Genomic DNA, 13,481 nt, shown 5'->3' on the forward strand with positions numbered 1-13,481 from the left:
ATAAGTACTAGGGGGCATAAATGTAAATTTTTAGTGCTATTTTTTCAAAGTTATAGTTTTACTGTTAATCTTTAATATAAACCTTTGTTTTGAGAATAATGGAGATTAAACTCCGGTTATAAGTAGAAAACAACTAAATAAAAAATAAAAATATTTAAGAAACTGCATGTAAGTTTTCCCTTGTTAGCAGAAAGTGGGATACAAAGAATGGAACGAGCATCTTTTATGGCTTAAGGACAAGACAAAACATACTTCCTTTATTCAACAAATTTCAGTAACTACTGCCCTGTGTAACATAAAAATAGAACTCAATACAAATTACTTTCTTTTCGAAAAATAAAAAAACTATATCATGCAAGCACTAAAAAACAGAAATCAACACATTCCAGGAATAAACAATAATAAACGATTTTGAAGCATCCTTTGACTGTGGATCTTTATTGACTCAACTTAACATTATGCAGATTCCTTGAGCTTCTTTGTGATGGTAGCAATATACATTCCTTGGTGGAATGCTTGCTCCAGCTCAAGCTTAGTTGGTTGTCTCGAACCATCACCAGCATAAGTTCCTGATCCATATGGACTTCCACCTTTGAGTTCCTCCATCTCAAACATTCCAGCACCGAATGTGTATCCAATTGGGACAAATAACATTCCATGATGAACCAGCTGAGTTATAGCAGTTAGCCTGATCCATAACATACATTCACAATTTCTCATCATCAATATACCATGATTTTGTATACCACTATACTGTATGTGTTTTATAGAAAATGTTAACATATCCTACCATGATTTCTCATTAATGAAAACTTGATATTTATTAATTCCTTAAAGAAATTGTATGTTTGTATAGAGAGAGGTTCTTACGCTGTGGTCTCTTGTCCACCACCTTGGGAGCTGGTGCTGTAGAAGATTCCAGCAGGTTTGCCTGCAAGTTGTTGTGTTTTCCACAAACCACCAGTGGCATCTAGAAAAGCTTTGAACTGTGCAGCCATCATTCCAAATCTTGTTGGGAAGCCAAAGACAAAACCATCAGCCTCAGAGAGCTCATTGGGTGTAATGATTGGAACATCACTCTTTGGTGGTGCACTCATTTTACCAAGCACCACATCTGCCAATGTCTCAGGTACCTGCTCATGATCATGTCTTCATTTCATTAAGTCAACAGAGAAAATTTTAACATCTTTGGAACTAATGTCTTAATCACATTAGATATAGGAAAACTTGTTTCATTGAAAAAGTTAATGCTACATTGAAAAGCTAACCTAATATAACATTTCTTTTTTCTTTAAACACAACACTTATCATGAGACTGAGGAATCAGTTTTAGATGATCAATAGAGTATTCCAGTTAAATTGAAAAATAGATAAACGTGCCTGCCACAGTTTGGCCTCAACACCTTCCACAGAATCAGCTCCTTTCTTGATTTCTTGTGCTAGTCTCTCCACATGGCCATACATGGAGTAGTACCTGCATCTCAAAGTAATGCAAAATTTTCATTTTGGAATAAAGAATACTGAAATTCCCTTAATGAGAATAAATATAGAAAAATGCATACACAATATAAACTTGGACTGCCATTGATGATGATGATGGATGTGGTTATTCTGTTTTTGAATGTGTTGTGTATGGGCTTAATTAAGTCTTGGAATGTGCATAAAAGCGGGAAGCGTAAGCCATATTTATAGTTGAACATAACATTTGATTCTGAGTAAGGTGGCTTGACTTTTTATTTTTAATCTATTTCTTAATTAATTATCGATAGTTTACTCATTTTTATTAAAACGGTGCATTGCTACGGATGATGATTGGTTGGCGTCACGCTCGCTCACCATCAACCGGAAGCTGCCAAATTTGGAAGCTTTTTAGTTCAACCAAGCATCATGGGCGGAATCTAATAACGATATATAAAGGATGTATTTTTTTTTTGTCCATTTTAAAAAAATTAATTATATATTTATTTTGTATTTTAATTTTTAATCCGCTAATATATGTGTTAAAGATGAAATAAGAAAAAACATGTATAAAAATAAATTGTTCATCCATTTATTGACGGAGGTATGAAGTCTCTTTTTTCTTGTTAGTTATTAATAAACTAGATATTAAGAATGTGTTAAAAGGATGTATATATTGTATTTTAAAGAAATTAATAATTTGTGTTAAATTATTATATATATTGTATTTTATGTAAGAGATTCATGTCCTTCGTTTAACACCTATCGAGGTAAAGAGGAGTAAGTTATCTCGTTCTAAGCGTGGGATAATTTTTTGGGCAACGAGATTAGTCCCAATCTCTTTGTTGTGATTTTGTTGTTCTATAGAGGGATCTTGAGAGTCCCTTGTTTGGTCTAAGTAAAACACATAAATGTTTGGTGTCATGTTTTACTTTGTAGAAGGATATTGGGGACCCCCTTGTTTAGTTGTTTGAAAGAGATAATTGTTTGTCTGTATTGAATTGTTGATCTTGATGACATACATATATATATATATATATGTATGTATGTATGTATGTATATGTATGAATTTCCTTGAATGCATCTTTGTCGTCTTTGTGCACGTAATATTGTGAACCTATGAGATCACATATTTTTTGTAAGAAATCCTTAATTTATAGAGTAGAATGAAGATTGACGAAATTAATGTGCTTAATTAATTGATGATATAGAAGTGTAGTTTAGGTGTTAATTATGTTTCTAATTGATTAAATTGGAAGAATTGAGTTGGGTATGAGTTGTCCTTTGTTAAAATTTTAGTATGAACATATCTTAGTATTTATGTGATTTCTATTTGATTTTTTAACCAATTAGAATTGTGTTTGTTGGGTTGAAAACTAGACATTTGAAGTTATAGTTTAGTTTCAAGAATCATATAAATAAGTAAAGAAATGATCAAATTATGTAAATTAGAAGATGAGTATCACGTCTTGTATGTAAAAAGTAACGTCTTTACATTATAAGTCTTTCGAGAATATTTAAATGATAAAATTAGATTGTACGATCTTTATAAGAATTGTACTCTTAGATGATATATTTCTATTGACTTTGAATTAAATAACCTAAAAAAGAAGCTTAAAACTCAAAATATGATCAAAGTAGTAAAAAAAAATGTTAAACTATCAAATTTAGACTTAAAAATGATTTTGTATTTTTTAAAAATAATAAATAATAAAAATAATCCTTAAGTTCAATATGAAAGTTATAGTGAAGATAAAACTAACACCAAATTCATAATAGTTGTTAAAAGGGCTTTATAACATCAAATCTTGGTCTGCACTCTGGAGAGATGTATCATTGTCTTTTATGAAAGGTTGTTCTCACATTTTTTTTATTACAATGAGATAACGTAAATGCCTCAGTATTTTTTAATCTCGTAGTCTCTTGATATCATTACCAATGGAGTATAGTTAAATTGGTTAAGGAAAGTGTAAAGAGTTGTAAACTTACTGATACCAAATTCGATTACCTTTTTTTTAAATAAATTCTTGATACACGTTAATGTCGTCAAAGTCAAATGTTTTATATATTCAGGGTCAATAAAATATCAAAATACAAATATACGACTTTATTTTGTTTTCCCGTTTTGGTGGTAGTTTTTTTATACCGGTGATATTAAAAAATGTAATTCAGCTATGCAATAGTAACAAATGATATGACGTTTGGGTGGAAAATTACGAAATTATTATCTTAAATAAAAAATAATGATTAAATTATAATTATATAAAAATTACGAGGGTATTACATTTTTAATTAAATATACTAATTTATATTTTATTTCTAAAGTATATTTAATTCTAGTTTTAATGCACCGAGGTTCAACGGATAACAAGTGGAGGCTGCGCAGCCAATAAATGACCTTCCTTTCAGATATATAAAATTAAATTAAATTAAAGTATTTATATTGGTCTTATGTTGAATTGGTCATTCATCTTAATACACTTTTCCATTTGTGCTTTAAAAGAACATGACGAAGGGATCACATCAGTTATGCGTAGGCTTAGTTGTCACAGTTTCAATTTAATATATATATATATATATATATATATATATATATATATATATATATATATATATATATATATATATATATATATATATATATATATATATGAGGAGGGTTCAAACGACACCGGTGTAACTTTTACTAAGTGTTACACCGCTCAATAACTTTATATTAAATGTGAATTTTGTAAATCCAACCGTTAGATGGAAAGTTCATATCTCTTAGATCATATATGTCAAATTTTGTTAAAATTGAACAACTTGAAGGTAATCAAAGTGTTCATATTTTAGTATATTTTGAAATATATATATTACGTCAATTTTGTTTTATGAGAATGAAGTATCAAATCATCTTAGATTAATATAAAATTTGACATATATGATCTAAGAGATATGAACTTTCAATCTAACGGTTGGATTTACAAAATTCACATTTAATATAAAGTTATTGAGCGGTTTAACACTTAGTTAAAGTTACACCGGTGTCGTTTGAACCCTCCTATATATATATATATATATATATATATATATATATATATATATATATATATATATATAGGAGGGATACTAGTGTAATTTTTATTAAGTGTTACACTGCTCAATAACTTTATATTAAATGTGAATTTTGAAAATCCAACCGTTAGACTGAAAGTTCATATCTCTGCTTAGATCATATATATCAAATTTTATTAAAATTGAACAACAACTTGAAGGTAATCAAAGTGTTCATATTTTAGTATATTTTGAAATGTATATATTACGTCAATTTTGTTTTATGAGAATGAAGTATCAAATCATCTTAGATTAATATAAAAAAGTTATATCAGTGTCGTTTGAACTCTCCTCGTATATATATATTTAACTAATTTGGTATCCATACAATGCACTTGTGTAAACATATGTTTTTTTTATTTATAATTATTTTAAAATTTTATATTACTTTATTTTTATAATAACAAATTAATTTTCTTCTTATGTTTATTTTCATTTTTATAAATTGTTTTATTATTTTAACTTTTATACTATTATATTATTATTATTGTAACATTTTTATTTTAAAAACTTTTAATGTTAGTTAACTATTATTTTTTATTTTAAATTTTTTATTTAATAATATTTATATTCATTATTAGTGTTTTTTATTTACTTTATATTTTTAAAATGTTATAATATTAATGAATGTAGTTTTTATATTATAATATTTCCAGGATTTTATTATTGTTTAAAATATATTTATGATATTTTATGTATTTACTAACAAATTATTTTACTATTATTAAGAGAAAATTGTTTTCCATTCAAAATAATTTTAAGTTAAAGATGATTTTAATCTTAATTAATTTATTATTATTTATAATTTTTACAAGTATACTGTAAAAATGTTATTATAGTAAAACTTTTTAAATTATTTTTATGATATTATAATATTATTTGATTATTATTAAAAAGATAAATATATATAATGTTTAATATATTATAATATTAATAGATTATCATATTATATATATATATATATATATATATATATATTAATATTAGGTTAATATTATATATAAGGTGCACTTTTTACTATAAATTGATTTTGACTAATATATTTTATAAGAGGAGAGATCGATCCTTTTATTCTAGGAGTAAATCTATCTAAACTTATTCAGTTTAATAACTCATGTTCTACATCAAATTTCAACGATCTAACCGTTCAATTTAAAGTTCTTAATGCATAGATTAAATCTATAAATTTTTAGAAAATTTAAAAATCATTTGATACTTAAATTTCGTTAAGTCAAATTGACGGATAATTATAAAATCATTTTATACATTGATTTGAATTAATGAAATGAAATATCAAATGATTTGCAAATTTTCTAAAAATTTGCAGATTAAATCTATGCATTAAAAATTTTAAATTGAACGGTTGGATCGTTAAAATTTGATGTAGAACATGAATTATTGAACAAAGTAAATTTAGGTAGACTTACTCCTGGAGTAAAAGGATCTCTCCTCATTTTATAAAAGATAATACTTATTAAAATAAAAATTAAATACATAATAAATTAAGTAAAAACAGTATTTTAAAAATCGGTTCAAACAATCAAGTAGTTGAACCTAGAACTGTTAGATTACTTGGTCTATAACTTTTATTAGATCAAGTTTGTTAATGGCCCTATGCGAACTGGTACAACTCAGCTAAATCCCAAATGAACTTTGGACCTATTGATCCGGGTACTTCAATTAAGTGAAAGTTTAGTGACCACTAAACCACCATGTGTCAATTATTTATATTATGTCTTTATTTTAAATTATATTAATTTATGTGATTCAATAAGTAACTCACTAATTCAACAAATAATTTACTAGTTCAATCAGTGATCTAATAACCCAGTATCTTAATCTAGTCAACTATGGGCTTAAGTTTTAAAAGTAAAAGGGGTTTTTTAAATTTATAGTTTGTCTCAAACTCTAAGAAGGATGTTATATTTAGTACTTCTAAAATGACCACAATGAGTAAAATGTAGGGTTTATATATAATATGGATCATTCATTCATTCACAACATATTTTGTTTGTTAATGCTAGAGTAATTAATTAAAACGACCATCTAGAAAGTTCCAGACTTATTTTATAACAAATAATAATTAATTAACTCATGATATAATTGATTAAAGTAGAAAGATGTATTTACATTGAGATTATTTAAGGTTAAATTAATCAATTGAGAAATATTCTAATAGATTAAAACGAAATGACATTTAAAAATAACAATTTTTTTAATCAATTAAACTGTATGTAATTTATTAAAAACAAAACTAATACTTTTTTTTTTCCAAAAAGAACACGTCTTACTTTGTGCAAGTGATTACGAAACATCTATAATCAATTAATTACTCTGTTATTATTTATGCATTTTAACAAAGTAATAAATTTATGATTAACTTCTCAAGTTTTAGACTTAAAGATCATCTTAGCATTTTGTATTGATTTAGTTTTACGGCAAATAAGTTATATGACTACGAACATCCACACCTACAACACATAAAAGACTCTAAATCATAGTTTTAGAAATCACTAATCAATTCGATCGATCACATAGGACAACAGTTTGATAGCAAATGAAAATTGAAAGATCTCAAAAACAGTTTGAATCAGTCAAGAACCGATCGAACTAGTGAAAACTAGCCCGGATCAGTGTAGAAAAATCGGTTTGAATGAAAAAGATAATTTTTTTAAAATGTAATTTAGTTTTTTTATAAAAATAAAATAAATATATAACAAAAATTATAATTTAGAATAAATCATTTATGAAATTTGTAATTTTTATATCTTGAATTTTTATAATTTAAAATATTAATTTAAGATGTAAATTTGTTATTATTAATCAACATTTTATATTTTATTAAAATTTAGATTTATATATTATATTATATTTAGTTTGAAATATTTGTTATATGTTAAGAATTCATAAATAATTTATTTTAATTTTTAGTATTATAAAATTTTGCATGGTGAGATAAATGCCACCGGTTGTTGTTTTTGATAAATAGTGGAGTGAGTCACAATTTCATTAGTGGTGAGTCAGTGAATCAACTGGGATTACAGGTAACTCTTAACAGCTACTTTTGGAGTCAGATTATGAAATGGTTGTAGAAAGTGTTCCCAAGGAGTTTGTAGGGAATTATCATTTGACATTGTTGGGCATAAATTTCTTGATGAATTCTATGTGTTTGAGTTGGTAGAAGCAAAGTTAAATAAGTCTGTCTATGAAAAGGAACTAATGGTGTTAGTGCTATGCATACACCAAAGAAGTTTGAGATACTTGTTGGACCAGAGAATTGCCACCCAAAACAAGCAAAATTGGCTATGACTTTGAGATTGTCTATACGTGAATTTAGCCAAATAAGGTAGTAGATGATTTATCAAGAGTGGAAGATGAAAAATTACTACCAAACATTTTTTGTTCATTGACAAGGAGTATTCTCTTGTCAAACACAGATCAATTTCCTTAGAGATTTGACAGGGGTTGAGTTGGTGATTATCCTTTTTCAACTTAAGTTTTCTATATTTGCAAGACTCAGATTTCGATTTTGAGTTCCTTAGATAAGCGACATGAGTTCTTCATCACTACCTGCCATGTGGAGGTGCTTTGACAAGATTTATAGTTGATATGAGATGTTAGCATATGCATAGTTATCTAAAACAATTAAGGATTTGAAGAAAAATGCTAATTCTCATCCTTCTTACACTTTAGAAGGAAAGAGATTGTACTATAAAGGTTGTTTGGTGTTGGCCTCAAATTCATCCTGGATACCCAAGTTATTGCAAGAATTTCATACAACACCTACAAGAGGACATTCCAGGGTGTATCAAACATATAGGAGAGTGGCTCAGAACCTGTTTTGGGTATGTATGAAGGCCATGTTACTTCTGTGTTCTTTTGCGGTATCGTGTTATATTTGCCAAAGAAGCAAGTACCAAGCCTCTAATCCTGAAGGATTGCTGCAACCTTTGCCAATCTCAAATGCTATATGGGGAGAGGTCAGTATGGATTTTATCAGTTACATATCAGCATATTCATGATTTGTCATGTATGTATACACAAAATCAAAAGTTAATTTTCTTTTAACAATTTAGATTACTTACCTTACCTTCTAAAGTGAGCAACATACATTGATTTAGTGAACGTGGAAAGTTTGAGCAGTGCTGCTCATGAACTTTATACAGTATACGGTATACATAGTTGTGGACCAAAAAACAAATACGGTATACATAGTCACATGAAATTTATGTTCTATAGTCAAAGGTATTGAAAGAAAATAGCAAGAGGACTTGCTATAATGTATGTATTTTAAAATTTGAGAAAATTCCCTGTGAAAGTTCTGAATTTTGATAACTGGAGTCTGATTTATTTATTTTTTTCCCTTTATACTTCCAAAAGCTTTTGTTTATGTTGAGAAAGATAACAAATAACAATAATTAAGCGGAAATAAAATTAAATCTCCTTTTTTTTATATATAAATAATAATAAGTTCTAGAAACAACAAGATAATAAAAAATCAATAGACACAAAATTTTAATGTGAAAAAACCGTCAATATGAGATAAAAATCCCTGGAACTCATACCAAAAATCACTATACCTGATGCTAATACAATTAGTGTATTGGATTTTTCTTATTATTAAAATCAATGTGAGCCCAAATAAATTGGTGACCTACTTAGATGGTTTAACATTCATCCATGAACTGAGATATTAAGAGAATGAGAACAACCATTGTTCTATTTGGACAACAGGAAGTCTCAACAAAAGAGAAAGAATAGAAAATATGGATGATAATAAAGTTTTTAACCATTCAAAATTCATTATCACGGTGAAGTTGCAGCTAAAGAAATGATAATAATAATAATATGACATTTCTGTGTTGTCATTTTATCATTGTTGTTACAATTTATAGCACAACCATCTATCTACCCTCTTGTGTACAGTATCTTTACGAGAACATTAAAAGAAGAAAACAGCTGATTTCTTATATTTTTGTTTGTGTATTGAAAGCATAATTTCCTGTGTATGTACTCACACGACCTGTAATAATTTGGTTTCAATTTAATCAATTTTCATCTGGCTTCTAATGAAGTGATAGTTAATTCATTGATAGAGATTATATCACCTGATATAGCAGGTGTTGCACCCACATCATTGTTTAGATAGAAACCAGGTTCTTTTGGCTCAGCCAATTCACTCTCACTCCCCAACATTAGAACCACAGAAGGCATGGCAGGCCTATCCTCTGCATGTTGCTGAACACATAAGAGACTGACATGGATGCAACGCAATACATCTGATAGAGCACAAGAGTCTTCTATGTTGGAGTCAATCATTTCTATAGCCCTTCCTTTTTTCCACAGACTCCATGCCTGAATCAATGAATAAGAAAATTGATTTCACTCCTAAATTAGAAAAGTTTAAATATGTTTTTGATTCCTTAAAAACATATATAAATTATGTTTTTAAAACCTAGTGAGAGACAAAAAAATGTACTATCTTGTTAAACATAAGGATTAAAAATGAATTAAATTTAGGTAAGGATTGAAACCAAAAAAGTTATATTCTCTAAAGACTAGAAACATATTTAAAGTAATTGGAAATTTTGATACATACTTACATGAGTGACAAGGTTAGGAGAGTGGTTTTCAATATAAAAACCTCTACTTCTCTTTCCACTTATAATCTCCAGCATCAAAATACCAAAACTAAAAACGTCAGATTTCACTGAAAAAATACCATCAGCTGCATATTCTGGTGCCATATAGCCACTGCAGCATATCATAAAAAACACATGTTAACAAAAACGTCACATACCATTCACACACATTGATACTAAGGTAACACTCACTAAGTTCCAACTACTCGCTGTGTACTTCCTTCGGTCTCATCTCCTCCAAAAATTCTAGCAATGCCGAAATCTGATATTTTTGGGTTTAGTTGGTCATCAATCAAAACATTGCTTGCTTTGAGGTCTCTATGAATTATCCTCAATCTAGAATCTTGATGAAGATAAAGAAGACCTCGAGCAATTCCGCAAATAATGTTGAAGCGCTTAGGCCAATCTAGTAGTTTAGCCTCAGTATCATCTGTTACATATGTAATAAATTTATTCATCACAATTTTATTCTAAATTTTCAAATTTCAGGTTTCATAACCTCTAAATGTGATAATGAAATCACTAAAGTCATCCACAATTAGCAATCTTGTAATGTTCTTACCAAAAATCAACCGATCCAAGCTACGGTTAGTCATGTATTCATAAACCAGCATTATGTCTTGTTGTTGAACACAACAAGCAAGAAGCTTAACAAGATTTCGGTGCTGGAGTTTTGCTATCAGCTTTACTTCATTCTTGAACTCTCTCATTCCTTGTCCAGAGGTTCTTGAAAGCCTCTTCACAGCAATCTCTTGTCCACTTACTAATCTTCCCTATATAATAAAAAAAAAAAAGAGATAATATGTATCACATATGACTCTTTTTGAGGTCTTTTTTGCAGAAACAGATTAAAAAAATGATTGAATCACCTTGTACACAAGTCCAAAACCACCTTCTCCTATCTTGTTATTTATTGAGAAGTTATCAGTAGCAGTGACTATTGTTGAAAGGTCAACTAATGGGAGATCTTGATCATCCTCACTACCTCCCCTATTTTGATTACGTAGAATATCTGAATACGCTGATAAAATGGAATAATGGCATCAGTATAGTTCAATGCATAATGTATATGATAGTTTAGTCAATTCAATAACTTTGCAGCATTACATCTTTGCACTTCTTATCAAGAGGTTGAATAGATTAATGTTCAAAATTCCCCTTAGCGGTTGCCACATTGTTCATACCCTTTACTTTGGCCTAGATAGATAAATTATTACCAGGCAAAAGACATTACAATGATTATCCAATAAAACCAGAGAGCCTTAGTTAACTAAGAGTTTAAGGCACAACATAAAAATGGGTTATATCAGCTTGTAGAGGATGACTGAGAACTATCATAGAATGTCACACTAGACTTCAAGATACCCTTCTATGCTCAGTTTTGCATCCTTAAATAAATTTAGTTTGGTTAACTACTTTTTATCTTGAACGAACTTGATTGTGTGGACGAACTTGAGAAATATATTCTTACCTGTTATGGTGCACCGGCCAACGTAGATACGAAAACAACCAACCAAAAGCATCCCTAAAATTATAGCAATGGTGGTATAAACTAATATTAGCACCTCCTTGTAGTGTCTTTGTTCCCCTTCAAATTTGAATTTGATAAAACCAAATTAACAAACAAATATTATGTGTGTATGTATGTACATGTATAATGAAAAGTTGAATGAAATTATAAATCCTTGTCTATACCTAATTCTGAAGCATCCATTCGAATATACAGATCCTGCCCCTCACCGTCAAACTGCCTAATGTCATTTAGATCGCCAAACCACATGACACAACCACTACCTTCACCTCTTATGTCTGAATTAGTATAGGCCATACAAGAACAATTATTCAAGCACCTGACTCTGCACTCTTCTAGACCTATTGTCTCATCTACCCAAGTATGTGTAGTATCTGGAAGTTTTACACCTTTCACTTTCATAAATCCATCCCTAAGCTTGTTAGTGCAGTTTAATGGTTTATTTCGTACACATCCTTGACTCCAATCAGCTTTGTTCCATGCTTTTGGTGACTTGGGACTGAACTTTTCTAAGCATTGACAAAATTGTGAGCCTGTAATCACACAAGTCCCATAGGCTCCACACATGCCATAATAGTCACAATTGTCCCTTGGCCTTGATTTGTAGACCTTCCAAAATTGTTTATCCTCCATCCACACATATCGAGAAATCGTGGAAGAGGTTTGATTTATTTCCAATCTTGAGATCACACCATCATTCTCCTGGCTATAAGTGTAGTATATTTCATCCTTGTTGGATATATAGTGGTAAGCATAAACGGGGTTAGGCTTTTGATCTGGTATACCACTGAAATGTAGGCCATTCCATGGTCCAATTCTCAAAATCTTTTCTTTTCCCTTCATCAGATAAAACTCAGGATAATTATAGAGCAACATACCCCAATAAAAGTCTCCTGGGGATGGATCATCAGGACTCTTCCAAGATGTCATTCTCCATTCCCTACCAGTTCTGAGGTTCCATCCCAACTTCATCCCTGGCAGTGCTGTATCTGAAGGGTAATCAAAGCTTTGCCACAAATAGGCTTCTGGGTCTGTTTCACTCTCTTCTCTTACCACAAGGTTCCCTGAATCCAGAAGCTGCACCACTGGATTCTGTGCTTGTTTCTCAGATGGTGTGTGCCAAACAACGTTGTCGTGATGTCTGAGGACAAGGTTGCCTGTTCTGTTGACAGTTAAGATGGCTAAGGAATCATTGATGGCCCTTTCCGCAACCCAAACAACTGTCTGTGGGATAATGTTCTTGTACCAAATTCCAAGGTAATGTTTGTTGGAGTGATTAGGACTGAAGAAACCAAATTCAAATTTTCCACCTTGGGAAACCAAGGTCATGCCATCACTGATGCATTGGGACAGATAAATGGTGTCAATGGCTGTGGATACTTTGAGAGAAGGGATGAGTATACATGCAACAAAGATCAACAAAGAAAGAATATCCATGGAAATTTTCTTACACAGGATTCAATTGTTAGACTATGTCTGTGAATAGACGTTATGCAAGCAATGAAGGTGTGTACACTTGCAATATTGAAATAAGATGTTTGGTGGCTCTGAACTCTGAAGTGAAAGTGTGACAAAATAATTATTCTGGGTTTGGTTCATATGTATAGGGTTGAAAAATAAGATGCAGATATCAATAAAATTGTGCTGCCTCGGTGTCCAAATATCAATCTAAACTCATCTTCATAAATAAATAAATATATATAGGGGTTTGAGAGGCAAGAATTTAATACGGGATTTTCACTAAATGACTTCAC

General features: G+C 29.6%; 2 protein-coding genes across 2 annotated transcripts; both read right to left on the reverse strand.

The window, feature by feature from the left end:
• Positions 1-230: 230 nt before the first annotated feature.
• On the reverse strand, positions 231-1,710 carry LOC109805017 (NAD(P)H dehydrogenase (quinone) FQR1). Its single transcript, XM_020366944.3, has 4 exons — positions 1,563-1,710; positions 1,381-1,474; positions 871-1,133; positions 231-688 (listed from the first exon to the last, which is right to left on the reverse strand). Exons 1-4 carry the CDS (start codon positions 1,583-1,585, stop codon positions 457-459), a joined length of 612 nt encoding a protein of 203 aa, XP_020222533.1. The 5' UTR covers positions 1,586-1,710; the 3' UTR covers positions 231-456.
• A 6,776-nt stretch (positions 1,711-8,486) lies between these two features.
• Positions 8,487-13,237, reverse strand: LOC109804664 (G-type lectin S-receptor-like serine/threonine-protein kinase At4g27290). The gene is made up of 7 exons (XM_020366497.3): positions 11,892-13,237; positions 11,668-11,784; positions 11,066-11,217; positions 10,759-10,969; positions 10,389-10,626; positions 10,158-10,308; positions 8,487-9,909 (listed from the first exon to the last, which is right to left on the reverse strand). The coding sequence occupies exons 1-7, from the start codon at positions 13,162-13,164 to the stop codon at positions 9,610-9,612; spliced, it is 2,442 nt and encodes an 813-aa protein (XP_020222086.2). The 5' UTR covers positions 13,165-13,237; the 3' UTR covers positions 8,487-9,609.
• Positions 13,238-13,481: the final 244 nt, after the last annotated feature.

Source organism: Cajanus cajan, chromosome 8 (assembly GCF_000230855.2).
Source record: "Cajanus cajan strain Asha chromosome 8, NIPB_CcT2T_4, whole genome shotgun sequence".
Taxonomy (NCBI): Eukaryota; Viridiplantae; Streptophyta; class Magnoliopsida; order Fabales; family Fabaceae; genus Cajanus; species Cajanus cajan.

What these genes read in the sequence shown, in the direction of transcription:
- LOC109805017 (XM_020366944.3), bottom strand. Translation starts at nt 1,585, where the DNA reads ATGGCAGTCCAAGTTTATATTGT. An exon ending in TTGAGGCCAAACTGTGGCAG is followed by an intron (nt 1,134 to 1,380) that starts GCACGTTTATCT and finishes GATCATGAGCAG; the next exon opens with GTACCTGAGACATTGGCAGA. An exon ending in GGTGGACAAGAGACCACAGC is followed by an intron (nt 689 to 870) that starts GTAAGAACCTCT and finishes GTTATGGATCAG; the next exon opens with GCTAACTGCTATAACTCAGC.
- LOC109804664 (XM_020366497.3), bottom strand. Translation starts at nt 13,164, where the DNA reads ATGGATATTCTTTCTTTGTTGATCTTTGTTGCATGTATACTCATCCCT. An exon ending in CTTGGATCGGTTGATTTTTG is followed by an intron (nt 10,627 to 10,758) that starts GTAAGAACATTA and finishes CATATGTAACAG; the next exon opens with ATGATACTGAGGCTAAACTA. An exon ending in CTCCTAACCTTGTCACTCAT is followed by an intron (nt 9,910 to 10,157) that starts GTAAGTATGTAT and finishes TCATTGATTCAG; the next exon opens with GCATGGAGTCTGTGGAAAAA.